At 43.9% G+C, this 19,663-nt stretch overlaps 1 protein-coding gene across 2 annotated transcripts in view; it reads right to left on the reverse strand.

Moving 5' to 3' along the window:
* Positions 1-19,663, reverse strand: part of dlc1 (DLC1 Rho GTPase activating protein) — a 68,066-nt gene that overhangs the window by 3,596 nt on the left and 44,807 nt on the right. Inside the window, exons 1-10 of one of the 2 annotated variants that reach the window (XM_029498252.1) lie at positions 18,300-18,564; positions 12,679-12,750; positions 11,047-11,128; positions 9,899-9,962; positions 5,937-7,609; positions 4,980-5,159; positions 3,384-3,543; positions 2,236-2,443; positions 1,485-1,701; positions 988-1,102 (exon numbers count right to left, since the gene is read on the reverse strand). In XM_029498252.1, coding sequence (XP_029354112.1) covers positions 988-1,102; positions 1,485-1,701; positions 2,236-2,443; positions 3,384-3,543; positions 4,980-5,159; positions 5,937-7,609; positions 9,899-9,962; positions 11,047-11,128; positions 12,679-12,750; positions 18,300-18,312 — 2,784 coding nt within the window. In that variant the 5' untranslated portion in view covers positions 18,313-18,564. Of the gene's footprint in view, positions 1-987; positions 1,103-1,484; positions 1,702-2,235; positions 2,444-3,383; positions 3,544-4,979; positions 5,160-5,936; positions 7,610-9,898; positions 9,963-11,046; positions 11,129-12,678; positions 12,751-18,299; positions 18,565-19,663 lie in introns of those variants that run through there. The other variant, XM_029498243.1, reaches the window with a different exon arrangement.

The raw sequence follows: 19,663 nt of genomic DNA on the forward strand, positions 1-19,663 counted from the left end.
ATGATGGTAAAAACTATTTCAGCAAACAAACATCCTCTTTCCATCTCCTTGTTTGCTGAGCTCATTCTCAGTCTTTCCCTGTCTTCTTTGTTAGTTGGCATCTTTGAGGTTTAATTGAACAATAATTATATTATAATAATATTATATCTCAGAGAGGAATTCTCATTAGACAATAAAAGACTTGTTTATTTGGAAAGTGATTCCTATCAGTTATTTTATAGGTGATCTACCATTTGTGAATCTCCATTAGCAAGTGGAGATCCAATTACAAGAAAATAATTCTGGAGGTAATTTAGTTTCCTCGGTGTGTTACGTGACCATGAAAGGAAGCAGGAAGCTCTCCAACAATCTAATAGAACTTTGAGCAGTAATCAGACAGTGTGCAGGCTTTTAGTAATTACCGTAGCATGGCAGGGGAAAGTCTGCTGGGCACCAGACATTGTACGCTGAATGGCAGTGCAATTGGATTAGTTAAAGTGTAGCTGGCTGATTATTTCCTGTTTATCCCGATCAAGTGTTCCCCTTGTGGACACACATGACCATACTGATTGAGATGGATTCGTGGGTCTCTGACTTTTGTGGACTATTCTATAGTCTTCTTTTGCTCGAGGGTTTAAAAGGACAGAAACGTGAAGTTAAGTCCTGTTCTGGACAAATACAGCAGGTAAAAAGAGAAAGCAAGTTGGGGTATTTACTTTATGTAATCATGTTTTGAGCAAATGAAAACATGAATTGGATTAACAAGTTATGTAACTGGCACTATGTTTGTTTAACAGACAAACACAGGCAGAGAGAGTGATGTGCAGAAATATAGTACAATGAGCCAGAGATGACGTTCATGTTGACAGTGAACATTCTGACAATATACGAAACCACAATTTTCCTTAAAAACTTGCATTTGCCCTTTTAAGCCAACATTAACCATAAAACCTGAGGCCCTTGTTATATTACAATACACATTCAATCACAGTGCTGTCAACAACTGACCCGGAAGAGTTTTCTGCACTCCTGGATCATGTGTGCCAAGCCATGAGTGGCAGCCAGGTTCTCATTCAGATCCCTCTGGTCTGGCTTTCCCAGTGTCTGCTTCCGGTTCATCACCCTTTTCCCAAGGAGGAGGAGAAGAAGATTAGTATTTGTATTCATATGCAGGCACCAGGTGAAACACAGAGCAGAGGAAGTGGAGGGGGGTGAGGTTGGAGCAGAAGAAAGGACAAAGCCTTTTACAGTGTACACCTGGCACCCCCCCAGTGCTAAATGTAGAACAAAATATGTTTCTTAATTAGCTAAATGTTTATGTAACCCTTCTATTTCCTCTGTCTCTCTCCCTTCCTTTTTCACAAGCTTTGCTCTCTTCCTTTCTCTTCGGTCCTGCATCTAAAATTTCCTGCTCTTTTGTTTCTTCGGAGTGACCTTTTCCTGTTTTCAGATTGTACAGCACATTAAATGCTATGTAACCTGCTCATGCCATAACTGACACACACCTTGGTGAGGAGCTCTCCTTGCGGCGCAGGGTATTGAGGTGAAACAAGGACGGGGCCAGACAAACAGCCAGGTTGGTGGGAGTCATCTGGTTCTCGGCCACGCTGGCTGTCACATCGCTCAGTAGACATAGCAATGTCCGCAGTGCCTCTCGGTTTTCATCCGGCAGCAGCAGCACGGCGGCCCGAGCCGCCTGCAGACGGAGCTCTTTAGGCATGTCTAAAGAAGACGGAAAGACATTCTGGTTTCTTTTCCATATCAAACAAAGAAAAGCACTTATAACCATTGTCACGCTCCATCATGTTATTTTTTTTTGTCTGCCCTGATTAACTCAGGAAGGAGTTTGTATATGGCTCTCCTTTTCCTGCCGTGAGGGAGCTATGATGGGATCTGTGTCAAGTGTGTTATGTAAGCCTATATGTGTGTGTGTGTGTGTGTGTGCGTGTACTATCTGCTGCAGGCTTAATATTTCATGCACAGAACAGGTTTTTGGTCAACCTTATATAAACAGTTCCTAATGCAGCTATTGCAATCACACTGTTCCATAATGGCGTGCTGGCAGTGAGTTACAGAGGATTAATTCAATACTAAGAGTGGATTTACAGTTTATACATCACATCATTTCACAGGTATTTCCTGCACTCGTCTCGTTCGGTTTGTTTTCAGAGTTTGAGTTGAGAGTTTGCTCCATGACATGGTTTGTATTTTCTGTGTTTATGTTTATATGTATATATATATATAAGTGTGTCTTACATTGATAGATTTGGAGGAACGTCTCTGATAGCTTGCTGGTGAGCAGGGGTTCGGGCAAATCTCTGAAGTACTGCTTCACCATGTCTGCCACATCATAAGCTGACTGGCCCTCATAGCTGACTCCCCCACCATCAGCGCCGCTCGCCTCATTCATCTGGCGAAGAGCTTGAATTCGTGATTTGACTCCTGATTTCCTGAACAGACCCACCTGTACAGAAACAGGGACACAGAGGAAAAGAGTTACACCATGCAAATTAAATGTGAACCGTGATGAACCTATTCATTATTTCATCTTTTGATTAAAGTCCATCTCAAAATCATTCATGTCTTATAAAACTGTAGGATGTTCAGTATTCTTATTCCCAGATACACAGCTTACAGTCAGTATGGTTACATCACAACAGATCATGTTGACTGCATTTACAAAAAGTTCCCATGACACCCAGAATGGCATTCGTGTTCTGAATGCGATCATCGACTTCTTCAGTGGCCTTTTAGGACCTTACGAAACGGCAATGAGGGGGGAGGAAAAGTGAAAAAGGCAGTCATTTTGTCCAACCTGAATATTTTCCATGAGCTTTCACCACTTTCAAACAGAAGCACATTGTTCTGCCTTGAAAAGAGCCCCATCTCTCTTTTTTCTGTTTTGCCCTCAGTTAATATGCTGTTCCCTTTATTCTCCACACTCCCCCTTTCTTGTGTTTACGGATATACACACAGATATACTCTGAGATAATTCTTCCATACTGTCTGTGGATTTAAAAGAAATCCACAGGTGATGTAACAACTGCAGACTTAGACTCTCTCCAGGCCTCCACACTTCAGCTGATATGTAACAGAGAAACGGGTAAAAAGTGGAAAGATGAAGAGTACATACACACAGTGACTGGCTTTTTCTGAATCTTTGCCCCATCTTATGTAACAAACGGCAAAAGCATCTAATTGATGGTCCATATTAGATTAATTGCAGATGTCCTGGAGATGGAAATATTACGTAACTCAATCACCTGAAAGGAAAGTCTTTCTCTTCACTGTGCAAGCTGAAAAAACAGTTTAAAGACAGAATGGCTGGGATTATTCCCTCACGTGCACATCCAATCAAAGCATAAGCACAGGTACATCTGTTTGCACATATCTGTATATGTTACCTGGTCGAGGCACTGACTACGCAAGTAGCGCATAGCCTGCTGAATCCCCTGAGGAAGGGGTTGGCCTGTCCGCTGGACGATAACTTGTAGTGGCACACCAAACACATTCCTGTCTTTGTAGTCACGCATCTTGATTCGCTTCATAAACTTTGGCACAGCCCTGTAACATGTACACAAGGCGAGTAATTCATCAATATCCAGAGGGGACAACAGACACAACAGGTGACAAATCAAAGAAAAGCTGATTGATTTACCTGACTCTATGTGTGTTTGTGTTTTATGTGTGTGCAAGAACCGAGTGGCTGCAGAAGCCTGTCTCCATGTTTATGAGAGGGGTGGGTAAACAGGGTGTGGGGAGAATAGCGGTTGGGGGGGGTGGGGGTTGGGGGGGGTATGCTGGGTTGTCAAAAGAGGAGGACTGCACTGCTTTACACATCCGTACAAAGTGCCTGACTATTTTGTCGATGTGTGAGTGTGCAGCGAGTCTGTAACCACAAACTCAGAGCTGAAACATGCAACTCTGTTTCACAAGAATGCATCCACAGATTTATTGCAGTGCATCTGTGTTTGGCAGAGACGAAATGTTCGACTTGGAACAAGCTTGTCTTTGTAAGCGTCGTTCACATGATTCAGGCCGTCTCTCACGACTACAGTTTGGGTAAAATGGTAAAGAAGCATATTGTGATCCCAGTTCAGGACAATGTGTGGGCCCTTTGGCAGCCAACAGGTGACCACTGTCTTTGACTGACAATGACATGTCATCTATTCCTGTCCAAATAAGATATTGAATAGAAATTATATTTTTTTTTTCTTTCTATTCATTTTCCTCGTCTGATGTTGGAAAGTAGCATAAAAAAATCTGGTAAAGAATAAAAACAGGGAACTGTGTTGCTCTGATATTTAGACCAAGAAATGTCATATTACATATTTGCTGTTCACTATTATAGAGGACTGATATTTTGTATTGTTTTTTGTTCAGGCATTCTTTACCAAACACATTTAAGGGTCTTTTCTCAAATATCTGACCTGAAGGGAAAAATGTCAGTGGACAAACGACTGCAAAATGTCTACAGCAGACACTGCTGGTAGGTACAGGTAGGATGTTGGGTTTTATTAAATAATCATAGGGAGGGTATAAACTGTAATAAAAGTAGTCCTAAAGCAGTATGGAGAAGGTAATGGTTGAGTGACAAATGCTGAGAGCAGATTTTTCCACCGTCCAGCTCTTGCAACGCCATGTGTGTGAACTGCCTTGATTAGCCCGTTGAGAAAAAGACAATGTACACCCCTTCCCAGCAATTACAGGCCTGGGAAAAGAATGTGAAACCCAACCTCTGTGGACAGCCGTCACCACTCTATACAACAACCTGCAGATGGGGGGGGATTTGCATACCAGTGGGATGCAGGGCTTGCTGAATGGATAAATTCAAGGGCACTGCCTATGTGGAACAATTAGCCAGATGTAGAAGGCATTTTAAATGTAAAACAATCCTAAAATGAATGTGTGTGTGTGTGTGATCATTAATCACTGTACAAATTCATCTTCTCTGAACGTCTGTATTTCCTTCTCTTAAGCCCTCTATTTTCCCCACTTACCAGCTGAAGCCATGTTTGTTTGTCGGGGTATGTTTCTCGAGCAGAGCAGTGAGCTGCAGCAGGGAGAGCTTCTGGAGCAGATTCATCTGTAACACGGACTGGCAGCTAATCTGGAGCTGGGCGGACGCCAGACTGGGCCGATGGGAGTTCTGGAAACTCGGCCAGCGGAGTTTCTGTGGCCTGGAGCGGAGAGAAGACAGCACAAATTGAGATGTGAGCGGACCGATGTTGTTTGAAAAAGAGCAGTTTAACTCTTGGCATATACGTCATGCTTTTGTGTACACATAAACCCAAGAAAATCACACACAGCAACACCCAGTATTTGTTGTTGTATGTGTGAAATTATCAGTTTTGGGATTACATGGATTTATGTACACATCAATCAAGAGATTGTCTAGAAGTCTTAACCCCCCCCCCGATCCAAAATGGAATTCTTCCTACAGATTCCTGAAGGAACAGAAACAGTCCCCTTGGAGACGGAGCAGCATTCCTGAGTATTGAGGACCATTACGTAAGGAGAGACGTCTCAGCGTGTCCCCCTGTTTATTCTTCGCTGTCACTTTCTGTGGAAAACTCTTTTTGGTTCTTCTGCAATATTTATCTTTCATATTGTTTTGCTGCCCTTGGGCTTTTTGTGCACTAAGGAGAATGCTTCTTGAGATTAAAACTGACAGTGTGAGTCTGTTTGGAAGAAGTTACGTGAGTTTTTTTTTTTTTTTTCTTTTAAAGGAGTAGCTCATACAACAGAGTTATGTAACGGAGATCCGCAATCAAATTCAAAGAGATAAATTCAACGTCCTCATTCGAACTGTCATCTACAAAAGAAAACCCTGGAAAAATCAGTGAGTGTGGTCTGCGCATTATCAAGAATTTGGGGATATTTTTATAAAAATAGACGGATGCATAGCTAAAATGACCCTTTGATGGTTGTATTGCACTTTGGTTTTCCTTACTGACCTGCTGGTTCGAGTTAAAGATGCTCCAACACCAGAATCTCTTCTCTCTCTCATCCCTTCCTCGCCTTCACCCAGTGGGTTTCCTGTGCTGTCTTGGTCACTTCCGTTCTCTGTCTCTTCCAACCGGTTCTGCAGAGGAGAAGATGGGCACGGGGACGCTGAGTCCAGTGCTGAGTCGGAGTCCCCTTCTTCCTCTTCATCCTCCTCCTCCTCCTCCTCCTCCTCTTCTTCACCGGCCACAGCCTCTGACCAGGCATTAAAACGCTGCAGGCCACTGACATGTTCTAGCACTTCTTCTAGTTTTCCTTCATCCCCCTCCTCCTCTTCCTCTCTCTCAGTGTAGGGGACGTTATCATAAAAGCTAAGCCGGCTGTCAATGGAGCCTGAAGAGCTGCGGCGCTGTCGTCTACTTTGCCGTCCTCTGAGGATCACCGTGTTTCCATTATCATTGGCGTTGTTACTGCGCGAGCTCCCATCTTGAAGGGCTTTGGGGAAAGTTCCAGGCTTGTGTCCCTCCGGTAAGTAGAAGAAGATCATGCCATCTTCTTCTTCTTCCTCTTCTTCCTCCACTTGTCTGCTATTGCCCCGAACACCACAGTTGTTCCTGTGGTTCTGCTCATCCACTGTCATCCTATTACTGGTTTGGCAGGGGACAGGTGGCCTAGGCTTGGTTGGGGGTGTGGGCTGACGATCTGAAGCTTGTTGGAGAATGCTAAAAGGATCGAAACCCTCCAAATACATTCCTCCTCTCTTACTTGAGCTGGCTGCTGTGCTGTGGCTGCGAGCGCGGGTCACTGGGCTCGGTGTGCTCACTGCACTGCCACTGCTGGCCTCGGACTGGCTACTCCCAGTACTTCCAGTGCTGCCATTGCTGGTCTGAGTGGAGTAGGATACAGAGCGATTCCGGTTCAGTGTCATAGTCTGAGTGGGATTGCAGTGGTGATTGAGGTTCTGATTGAGGTTGATGCTGGAGATGTCCACACAGTTGAGCCTCTTCAATTTGTCATCATCTAGACCCTCTTTGATGACAGGACCACTGATTTCTATCTTCCCTCCACTGGTGCTCCCCTTCTTCTTCCTCTTGGAGGAGGTTCCACTGCGCAGCCGGAGACTCTCCATCCGCTTCAGGAAGCTCTTGGCTCGTGAGCGCGTACTTTTGCCACTTCCTCCTCCTCTGTCCAGACTCCCTCCTATTCCTCCAATGCCTGTTTTCACATCAAATGTGAACTGCCCAAGTGTCTCCAGGGGTGAAGGGGGCAACCCATCAGACAAAGAGTCTTCATTGGCGCATCCTGACCCGCCTGTACCAGAGGATGAACACATGCTTGCTACAGAGCTGGCACGAGTAGCACCGGCTGGTATCGCCTCATTTACCAGAGCGGCACCGTGGCCTTTCTCTTCTCCCTGTCCTCCACTCCCACTGCTGTGGATGGAGCCCACCTCAGGCTGCTCACTGAGGTCGGTCAGCACACTTTCTGAACTGTTGCCTTCATGCAGGGCGAGCTTGCCTTTTTGGGATACTTGGTCCTTGGAGAACGATGGTGTCTGCGTGGCATCAGTGGACAGTGTGGAGAAAACCTCCAGTTCCTCCATACGGGACCATCGCTTGCTGTCCCTTTGGAAGGTCCACCGGCCACTGATGGCACAAGGCTCGTCCTCGTCAGAGTCCTCACTCTGGATAGAGAAGAGGGTGGCGATAAGGGAGGAGAGGAGGAGAGAGGAAGAGCAAGAAGAAAAGGAAAAAAACAGAAGAGGGAGGGGAGGGAGAAGAGAACATTAAGAACTACTTCGTTTTCCATTTCTCTCTCAACATTCCTCACCTTGATCCAGGAAACTTTCTGGAGATATGGAACTCCTTTTAGAATCGTTCTAATTGTAAAATAATAAAATATACACTGATTTATGATGGTCTATAATGTTTGCATGAACCTTTACATAGGAATTAGATACATATAAATATATAATATAAGTAATGACAGTGAGCGTTGGAACAAAGATATCTAAGGTAACCCAGTAAACATGTCTGAGTCCCTCCCTGACTGCAGGACAACAAAAGGACAAAGAAAAAAATAGCCCTTACTGAACCACACATAACACACACGCACACACAAACACACATATCCACCTCCCCAAAATGTACACACCTCCCCCAGTTTGGTTAATCTATCTCAGGGCCTGGAGGGACTTCAGGAAATTCCATTATGGCCCCCATAGCTCCCAATGCAGCCCACCAGACTGGGGTCACACCCCCGCCCAATCTTTATCCGCTCAGTCTGTCCGTGCACACACACACACACACACACACACACACATTGACTGCAAGACAATGTCACTGATATACTTCTAGACTTGATTCATATTCCTCATCCAAGACAGAGATATTCAACCTCTGTCTCACACACACAAACACAAGCACACACGCACACACGCACACACACACACACAGCCGGGAGACTCCAGAGGAGACTTCTTCACAGTTACTAATCACACCGAGGGACCAAAGCCCATAAAACCAAACCACAGGCAACAATTTGTTCCTCACCTCCCTAAAGCCCTATTTATAATCTGAACTTTTGTAAAATAAATTCTTCATTATATCTTTGAAAATGTTGCTAAGCAATAATTACAATAATTATAATAATGTAATTAATAATTACATTACCTGTTTATAAAATTGCTTGGAAATTTGCGTTTTGATTAAAGAAATCCAATAAAAAATATTGCATCCTCAAAATCCATGTTCCACTAGTTGTGTGCCAGTTGTTGCATTTTCACTGCTCACATGGTCTCCATGTACCGGCATTGTTATTTTCATATTTTATTGTTATTGTTATTTTGCATGTGAAAATTATGTAAAAAAAAAATTGAGATCTATTCTAGTTGGATACAGGGACAGCTGTTGGAATGACTTTTGGAAACCATTTTTAATTGTTTCTCATGTCTCTCCAGTTATGCTGGCTGAATGCTAAGATAACCACAGAGGGCCTGGATATCTTATCCTTAACCATCAAACCACCATCACAGTGAGTACGATGGTGGTTTGCAGAAGGAAAACAATGTAATCATTATAATAAAAAGACCCCCCAAAAAAACAAACAAACAAAACAAAGCACCCCCCCCCAAAAAAAAAAAAAAGGCAGAGATGTAAGAGAGAATTTTAAAACTCAAGATCAATGCATTCCTAAGCTGTCTAAGGGGGTGGGGTGAGGGATTTTCATCCCACAAAGATGGTAAATAACCTCTTTGACTCCCCGACTCTTCTCTGTTGACTCCTGATATGAAAGGTGACACAGAAAGGGTCATCCTAATGAATACCACCACGCACAGAACAAGGATGTTACTATGTAGTGTTTGAGGCCAATGGGGAATTAAGGTTGGCTTGTATGAAAAGGAGCAACTCTTGTCAGGAAGTGGCAGTCTCACATCAGGCTGCATAGTTCACTTGAAATGTGCACTAGGAAAACTGGAGCATTCACACAATTATCAAATTTTCTTTGAAGAAGATAAAAATGTTCCAGGAGACCTGGTTCCTTCAAGGTGAAATGAATGAGTGTGATTTTGAAGGGATTTGCATATCTCTTAAAATCTACAATGCACACACTCAGAAAAGACATGCTTGGTGGCTCTTTCAGTGCCACAAAAGCGTCATACTGCCTTCTTCTATGTTGAAGTATCAGGAAGTATTTGAGAGGGAAGGGGAGCATGCCTTTAGTAGGGGGAGGTCCTGGTGAATGCAACCCCTTCATTTGGACATTAAAGCCATCCTCCTTCCCCCTAGGGTCTGCACAGCCCACTTGATATAGAAATAAACCTAAAAGGTACCTTTTCATTAAAATAGATGAGAGAAAACACAGCTTCGCCCTGTGGCCGAGGGTGAACTGCTGGTTGAGTTGAAGAAATGCAATTGTGGTTGAGGAGACATGTAAGAAGGATTGGAGTGCTTGTGCATGCATGTGCACTTACTCGTTTTCTTTGCGGTGATATCTCCAGTCTCATTAGAGCACACTTGTTGAGGGTGTTCAGTCTCCTGCAATGATTAAACATGTGCAAACTGGTTATATTTAAAACAGTCTTACTTTCCCTAAAACACAAACCCCTCATCATCGACAAGGATGTATAATGGAAGACAGGATGAAACTAGATGAAAAACAGATGAGGAGAAGAGAAAGACAGGGAGGGCGAGGGAGCACCCATACTGGCTAATGATCTGCTGTAGGATAATCTCCACATGAGTGCAAAGAGAATGAGAGGGAGACAGAATGAATTCTACTGGAGTGGTGACGAAAACTTGTGGAAGGGTCGAAAAGCTTATCCCCCCGGCCACCTGGACAAGGGGAGTGAGAGTGGTGGTGGGGGTCCATCCTCTGGAGAGCTCTTAGAGCAGATCATGTAACAATGGAGAGATGAAGGGAAGGGAACTGAGGGATGGTCGGGGTTGCCGAGAGAGGATACATTGAGACGATAGCTTCCAGATGTACAGAGGGACACCTGCTGTGGTTTATTACTGAAAGTTGCAATTTGATGATGAAGCTGACTTCATTAAAGAGCCATTAACCGCCCCCTCGTATTCTCATTAAATGAAAGGAACACCAACTACACTGCAAATGCAATATACTCAAATTGCTACTTCATTTTTTCCTGCTATTCACTTTGGTCCAAAATGCCATGGCAAGGAAACTGCAACATTTACTCCCCAGTTGTTGGTAGAAAATGAGATTGTATCTGCAACAAACACTGAAAGCCAAAAGTCTTCCGTGACTGTAGCATTGAGCAGGCAAAGGTAGAACTGAGATCATCTGTTTGTCAGGATAATATAAAAGACGATAATGACTGAGGTTAACACAATCAGCCACCAACAAAGACCAAAATAAAGAGAGCAGATATGCTTATAGAAAGCGTAAAAAGGTACAGCGCATGGCTCCAGGGTGCTTATCATGACATCCTTTCATCCCATCTGCAAATTCTCGAAGCATGTAGTCTTTGAAGTCATACCCTCATGGTTTCATTTGTGTGGGAATCAAGGGGTACAGAAAAGAGGAATGGGTACAAGAAGAATGGTGCATGAGAAAGAGAAATGGCACAGTGGTTCAGTACATTTTGTTATTGCTCACCTGCAGAGAGCCTCAATCGAATCCCGATCGAGAAAGTCATGGTCTCTGGTGACCGAGGAAATGTCAATGGGAAACTGGGCATCTAAGGAAAGAGAGCATCGGATTAACGCAGGCATGAAGATACAATCTGTAGCCCCCACAAAAAACAGCCATCCACTCCAACACCCACCAGGACCTTCAGTACCACCTTCTCCCCCACCCCACACAACCTTGATGAAAAGCTAAAAGAGGAAGTCGCATTTTAGCCGACCAAACAAACACAGCTGCAGCTTTCAGACCCGGCAGGCAGGGGGGATGTGGCGCACACAGGGAGAGAACAGGGGATTGATTGAAGAATGACAATAGGCACTCCACCGCTGCTCAGAGATCCCACTTCCTTTACTACTACCCATTATTTTTTTCCAGTCTACCTCATTAATAGGATCACTTGATGACAGTGTCACCGCTTTGGTGAAGTGAATCTCGCCATGTTAAGATTTACAAGCATCATACTGTGGCATAAGAATGGACGCACAGGTAGAGATGTTTTTTTGGAATGTGCCGACCCAACCCGAAATGGGAATCTAACACCCCTTAGGGATGATGATGATAAGAAAATGTTTCTCAGGAGAGGCTAGCAGCTCAAGCCTACTGTACTGAAACAGGCCTTTCAGTCTGCTTATCTTTAGTGGAGCAATAGTTAACAGCACAGACAATAGAGATTGTCCCATGGATACAAGGGAAGGAAAAATGTGTCATGTATTGGCACTAATTCTGATTTGAGTGGAGACGGCTGCAAGAGACCAAATAAAGAGGATATAAAATCTGCACAGTGATTGATTGCGGTTTTTGTGTTGCTTGTCTTGTGTGAGAACAGAGAACATCACCTTTGCAGAAACACAATGAGTTTTCCATTCAAATAGGAACTTAACCACGGATAAGTGGCTACAAGCAATGGCCTGTTGACAATGGCAGCTTAGTTCTGCTGTCATCATGCTGCAGTTACATAAGGCCTACTGGTATGCCCATGGTATGCCTTGGTATAGTTAGAGGAGTTATATGGAGCGGAAAGAATATTTGCTGTATTTTAGAGTGTGTATTTAAATCCCAAACGTATGTGTGTGTGTGTGTGTGTGTGTGTGTGTGTGTGTGTGTGTGTGTGGGGGATGGTTGCATTCTTTTGCAACCATTCGCAAAAGAGTAACTTTAGAGAGCATAAAAAACAGCTATGTGTTTGTTTTCCCAAGCTAGCAAAGATCGTTGGTCTCAAAAAAGAAACTGTAAAGAATAGATTATAGTTAATATTTTCAACATTTCACATGTGGCTGAGTTTGTGTAGAACAAAGAAAAAGAAACTACACCTCTGACTCCTCAGTAATGCTGCGTTTGGTATGTGTTCATGAACACTTTGCATGTTGGTGGTTCGTATGCTTGACAATGCACATCGTGGTTTTCTATGAGTGCTAAACAAACATCAGCTGTCACATACCAAGGAGGTGTGAATTCCTAATCATGATTTTTTTAAAGCATGCATGTTGTTGTGGTAAAATGACATCCTTAAAAAACAGGTGTCTGATTGTAACTATGAGACTATGAGACCAGAATCTTTTCTTGAAGTTACTCTGGAAATTTTGAGGAAAAGTAGGTCCTTACCTTCATAAAACTGGGCATACTGTGGGAACCCTGCTGCCCGGAGCCAGTTACAGGCCTCTTTAGCTTCAATCTCTGCAGAACCAAAAAAGCAGAGCAAGGTTTGTTGGATGACCCGACCTGAACAGCAATTATATAAAATTTGTAAGGCACATTCAGAAAGAAATCAAAACTACACACCCAGTAGCCAAACCACAGCAAAATGAATGTTGCTATCTAATAAAACTACTCTTTATCAAAACTTAAGTGTCAACAACACTTCATTTCTAAGTGTCAATGTTTCAAAGTAAAAAAACTGGAACGGAGTACTCCAACATGCCAGTCTCCTATCGGATGCAAACCCTTTGACCCTATTATCTATCTCACACTTGGTCACTCTCTGCTCATGTGCTTCTAAAGCTACACCTCAAAGCATCATTTGTGCAAATTGTATTAACTCCTTCACACGCCTCGTGTGTGTGTCCCTTAAGCTCTTTATCAGAGTCTGGAAGGGGTTTTCATTGTTCACACAGATCTCCAATAGAAATCGCCGGCTTTGAGCTTTTCCCCAGTGATGTAACTGGTCCCATACATAAGCTGTTTACATTTTTATAAATACGGGTCTTTGGTTTTTCAGCAACATAGCAGGCCACCAGCCTCTGTCACCTTCTGATACAAGTGTGACAAAATAAATGTACTTCTGTTGTTTAGGGTGGATGTAGAAACATTTGCTTTACATTTCAACATATGCCTTTGCTATAGTTGAGCATGTGTAAGAACTCCTCTATGAAGTCCTTTAAACACAGGTGTGGCATTTGGGCTTGCTATTCCAAGTGCTCTGACTGAATACTGAGGTCCATATAAGTGCAAAAGCCCTTTAGATGACATATGCCAAATGGTTACCCACACATCAGCATCCTGAATTGCTGATCACCCCCACCACCAGCAGTTAGAAAACAGACAGCAACTTGTCTACGGACCTTAAGAAGCTGACTTCAAATGCCCCTTCTAGCCGAATAACGGCAAGTACGAATGTTGCACAAGCTTGAGAAACAGTAAGTGGAACAAAAGCAGGAAAGGACGTTAATGAACAATAGATGAAAGTGACAACATATAGAATGAATGTGAAAACTGTGTTAAGTCTAAAGATCAGACAGCATAGTTAACAGTTTCTATTTCTGCTACAGTCTCTGCAGTCAGACAATACGTACTTTACCATGTTTGGTCCTCGAGGATAAATTAAATTACACTGCATCACATTGCCAGTGGTTATTATTAACTCATCCAGTCCAGCAGTTCCACACAATTTCGAGTTTAAATTACACTGCTTATTAAATTGCTTCTATTTTTTGTGGCTATAGGACGTTATCATGAACTTAAAAAGAAAAAATAGAGCTTGACCAAACTGAAAAATGGATGACTGCAGAATAAGAAGACAGCTTACTTGTCACCACAGAGATAAATAAGTGATACATAAATGAGCCGTTAACAACATGAAACTAACTTCAGTATAGGAAGGTAACTGTAAAATGCTCTTAGACAGACAGGTCAGTGGGTGACTAGTGCTGCAAAGGGTCTGGGCTCCATAATATATAACCATTTACATACCAACAACAAGCCTAGACGGCAGACAAACCCACTAACAACAAGGTGTGACATGACCAAGACACAATCTCCCCGTTTGCCACTCCAGGGGCAAGGAACTACTGAAGAACTACTGAGTCACCAGCACGCACTCAAGTGTCAAATAACCCATTAACAGCCATGTTTTAACACTATTTAATGGACACTTGTGCTCTACCTTTCCTTAATGTGAAGCGGCACATCTCAGACTGTCTGTGTTTGGGCTGTGGAGTTTGTGTGGTGAGCCTTGTTATTTTTGTTAGTATCCTTGAATGCCCGTTTGTGTATTATGTGTGTGTGTGCACAGACAATTCTATAAGTATTTGCAAAAAAAATAAAATAAATAAAAATAACCTCATGTTTAAAGACAAACCACTCAAAAGACAGTAAGACTATTGAAATGCAAATTAGATATACAAACACACAGTTAGCACCACCCCCCACCTAAAACAGCTAGGGGATCCAATGTGTGTCACTGGAGACCTTCCCTCCAGTGACAAACCCTGTTGGGCAGGAAAGTGTGTCAAATCTACATTAGTGACTTCATGTGCATAGCATGCTGAGGAAATAAAATACTGACAGCAGCATTCATTGCACAGGTGGATCTGAAAAATGTTTGGCACGGCATCGCAATGCGTCTTTTTTCAGAGAGAAGCTATAAAATGTTTATATCTTTTATTTGCAGTATCTGGCACGAAAACTTCTCAACTAAGGCAAAACACATCTGCCTCTGCAATAAAAAACTTGGAATAGCCACGACGCCCCAGGCACTCTGGTCATGAAACTGTCATCCTATAAACACGCTACCAAACCCTTTGCATTTTTGCTTGCTTGAGATTCATGAATGTATTTGATTTTTTCGTCTTCCCCGTTGTCCACCCTAATTCCTTAGCCCACGCCAGGAAACTACCTCACTTCCTCTTCCTGCTTCCCTCACAGGAAGAGAGCAAAGTGGCGCTGCAGTGGCTGCTGACCACTGTGCTGTAAGGCCCTGCCTTCGTTTGTTCCTGGCCAGATAATAGCCAGAGAGGCAGCCAAGACAAACACGGGCTCCGGTGACTGTGTGTACTTACAAAACGTTCTGAACCCTGGACCAGTGTCTTACAGCAAATGCTTGGCCATTAAATAGGATTTCTTTTTCTACTTAACATACCTTCACGTAGAAAAGTGGTAATGATGCTGAAATTTGGTCTACAGGTGCCGAGTTAAATTACAGTACGACAGATTAAAAATGTTGGAGGAGTGACTCTACCAACGTCATTTTGACCCTGGTGACTTCCACAGTGACAGAAAAGGTGATCTTCTGTCAGCAGATAAACCAAAACCTTACTCCTGTTTGCTCATATAATCACCAACGCTAGTTTTCCTGTTGATTTGGAGGCTGTCAGGGAGATTACAAAATGAAGAAATAAATCTGACTTCATGCAGTTAAAACTGGCCTGGCCTCATCAGGACACAGTCCATCTCAGAGTTATTATCAGCAAATAACAAGACTAATAGGAGCCAAGCCGACCCCAATACAGATTTTATATGGATCACGAGTGACTTTTCTCCTGGAACTTGGCCAGAGCTGAGCTGTTGAGCAGGCAGTCGGGATTAATTTGACGCAGACTAACTACCTTGGCAGTTTTGACTTCTAAAATTATCCGTCACGGTCCTTTCTTTGCTTTCTTTTCCCTGCTCTCACCCTCATCTCCTCTGATCTTTCTGCTTATTTCAACTCTACTCGCCCCTTCTCTTCTCTCCTTTCCTGTGGCAGGAAATTCTCACAATTGCAGGCCAAAGTTTCCCTCCATCACAGGAGGCAGCAAAGTCTGACATGGCTGAGTCTGAATGCTCAGCTCCAGTGGGAGTTTGTCAGCAGCCTGCAAACAAAGGATGCTGCTCCCCGCCTCAAAGGCTCTGCTACATACACTGCAAACTGGAGGTCAAGAGTCTGAACACGGACTTATCACAGGAGCAAGGTCTTTGAAGTACGCAGACTTGAATTGAGGTGGCCTACCAAGAGTTACCCGATCATTGCTTGGCCTCAAAGTGTTGACTGTAAGACAGCCAGAAAGATAGGCAGAGGTTCCTTATCAACTTCAGGTCTGAGTGGCTCATTCTGGAGGAGCTGCAAAGTGGGTCTAGACAGGTGATGTGATAAACCAGACCAGACTCTTTGGCTCAGCTGTAATCTACAACAAGCAAAGCCAGGAGCCTGGACGCCGCCAGTGTTTGTCCTTCACCTCAACAGTGCCGATGCGTTCGTGAACTTGAGGAACACGTCATGATGTGATCGATTCTTGAGCTAATAGCGTGTAAATCTATTTCATGTTCACAATGTTCTTCGCAGCTCGTGTCTGCATGAAAGCATCTGGAACAACTGGAGATATCAGCTTCTTTTTTTCTATGTGACTAACGTAAAATGCCTCTCGTACTCTACTGGAATGCAAAGAGAGACGATAACAGATGTTTTTCCTGATGGGTATCGTGTTGTGTGATTTCACGGCTGTGACAGCTGGCTGTTCACTGAGAAGGCCTGGCTGTTAGCGAACTGAGACGGTGCCAGGAATATCGCCATCTGGCTGGCCTCAAGCTATGCTCCACTGACACACACACTTATACACACACAATTGAATAATGAGGTTGCTCCCATGACCTATTCCAGTTATCTACCACCAACCAAATGCAAACACGCAGCTGGCCCAGATGGATCGTCACAGACTGACGATGGCAATATGACATATTGTTCCTCATACAGATGGCCCCGACCGTGGATCAGGTGACCAGGTTTCTGGTAACCTCCCCCCAGCCAGATGATGGGCTACCTGCCCGGGCCCTCCCTTAATAGCTGTACGTTCATTACATATTCAGCCTGGTAGCTTCAAAACGGAGGGAGGTGTATAGCAAAAATGACAGCCATGCCATGTGGATGTAAACCTCTTGAAAAAAAGAACAAAACAAAACAAAAACAAAACTCAGCTCACTTCCTGTTTCACAAAGACTGCAGCTGAAGCAATGTTTTTCTTAATTTGCCCCCCTTCCCAGTTGTACTAACCACTGCATTGATCTTGTAAAAGAGAGGTGGCTCACCGGGCTCTTCAGCAGCCTGTGTGGATGGTCAGTGTCAGTGTCATATCTCCACATTAGCATTAGACAAGGTTTATTCACCTCATAGTGATAGCTGAGAGTGAGTGTCTTTGAGCACATTCTTAGTGGTTTTATGGCTCTGCTGGACCGCAGCGCGCTCATATCTGTTCCAGCTGATAAGGAACCATGTGTTGGAGCAAACAATTAAAAAGAGTTAAGACAAAGGCCAAAGCCCACAAATCAAGTCCAACCTGCCGTTGCAGGACAGAAAACAGGATTTTTATACAGCCACAACAATCACCCTGTTTACAAAAGGTCGGCAGTCAGGCAAAAGGCGCAGACAGTGGAGCAAAGTGTGAAGGCGGTGAAATGGCACCAGCCTCATAGACAGTTACTCATCTGAAGTCCTATAAAAGACACAGTACACAGCTCAGACGGCGCATTCCCGTCCAGGACCGCGTTTCCACACTTCAAAGTTCAATTCATCCCGGTCCAAACCCTCCGTGACGGAGGACTGCCGGGGCTGCGTGCGTAAAAGTCTGTGATACGTTATACGACGACTATCTTTAAACCAGGTGAGAGTCTGCCATCGGGGCGCAGGTGAGTTGTGCAAAAGACACTGGAGGTATAAGCGGGACGGTGAGAAAGTTGGGATCAGAGGTGAGGACATTTGGAGCCACTGAGATAAGAAGCGTAAAGCGGAGATTAGTTACCTGACAGTGCGCAGCGCTGCGCCTACACGACGCCTCATCACAGTTCATCACAGTTGAAGGTGCAATTCGAGCAAAACTCTTAAAAAACCAACATTTATCTTTTATTAAAGCCTGCTAATTACAGCCACTGTGTTTTCGTAAACAGGAACCCACAATATGACTTTACAGCCCATATAAAAGACAACCACTCTCATTAATGCCCAAACACTTCAGGTTATGGTTCCTGGAAGGACTCACGTGTTAATATCATTTCTCCGCGTCTCGGCTTTGACCAGCTTCAGTTTTAAACTCCGGCTGTCCGCATGATAAATCCAGAGAGCACAGATGAACTACAGAGTCGGCAGGAGCGGTCCGCCGGGTGCAGAGCGACACAGTAAATCCATGGAAAGGCTTTGATTTGGGGATAAACGCAGACTCCAAGATCCTAAAGCGCCTCCAAAAGCGCGGGTCACTACACGAAGCGGCACCTCGGCAGGAATGTGAATGGACCGGAGTGATTCAGGGTTTAGGAATGGCCAGCTCCGCCGTGGCTCCACCTCCACCCCCACCTGATAAGGAGCGTGCGTGTGCGTGCGTGGGGAGGGGGAGTGTAGTCCCGTTTAGGATAGAAACAAAAGACACGATCACACCGTTTGCTCCCAGGTCAGATAATATATCTGATATTATGTGTTCCGCTATTATTCCAGCTATTTTTTCTAAAATAGGTTTCCTCAGGATTAACAACCTTATTAAAATCGAAAGTGATCCCCTCTCCTCCGTCGCCCCCAGTCTCCACCACCTGCCCTGACTCTCAGCAGCAGACTTGGAGCTTGGAGCCAGTTTGCATATGATTGGAGAACAGTGGAGGCGGCTGAGAGACGCGCTATTGTGACGCGAGATTAAGCTGAAAAGCGCAAGTGGCGCAGGTATGGTAATGGCTCAGCCCCTGAAGCACGTACACCACAGCCAGGCCCGCCCTGCACCAGCCACAGGGACAGAGGGGAAGCACCTGGATGGCCATAAGAAAACATTTTAAAAGAGAAATTTAAGATGATTTGTTCATGAAAATGTTAATGTCTTTTTTTTTTTTTTTATTTAAATGTTAGAACGGCAGCATAGATTATTATTATTATTATTATTATTATTATTATTATTATTATTATTATTATTATTATTATTATTATTATTATCATTAACAATCTACATTATTTCTCGTCTATTTAGAGACTGCTGATGTTCACATGCCCTGTGTGACATTCTCAAAACAGCCCATCCTGTATTCATATTTTCCCCTTTCCCTTAGCCAATGGGACTTTTCATCCACAGTTTTCCAAGAACTCTTCAACTACATCACCATTTGGCATCAACTGGCTCAGTGTTATTTCCATAGCAACTCACAGCCGGCTGAGGCGTTGCAAAAAAGGGAAAGCCAGAGGAGTCACCATGTGGCAGAGAAACACATGTAATCCAAAACCTGGGCTGCCAGAGAAGAGGGCGGAAGGATGATGTGCAGTCTTTTGTTGGCTGCCACGCCGGTCCCAGCTGACAGAGAAGTCACAAGTGATTCAACCGCAAGAAATCCTGCCCACTAAGTCATGAGCCTGCACAGCACCAGCATTCAT

Source organism: Echeneis naucrates, chromosome 1, assembly GCF_900963305.1.
Source record: "Echeneis naucrates chromosome 1, fEcheNa1.1, whole genome shotgun sequence".
Classification (NCBI taxonomy): Eukaryota; Metazoa; Chordata; class Actinopteri; order Carangiformes; family Echeneidae; genus Echeneis; species Echeneis naucrates.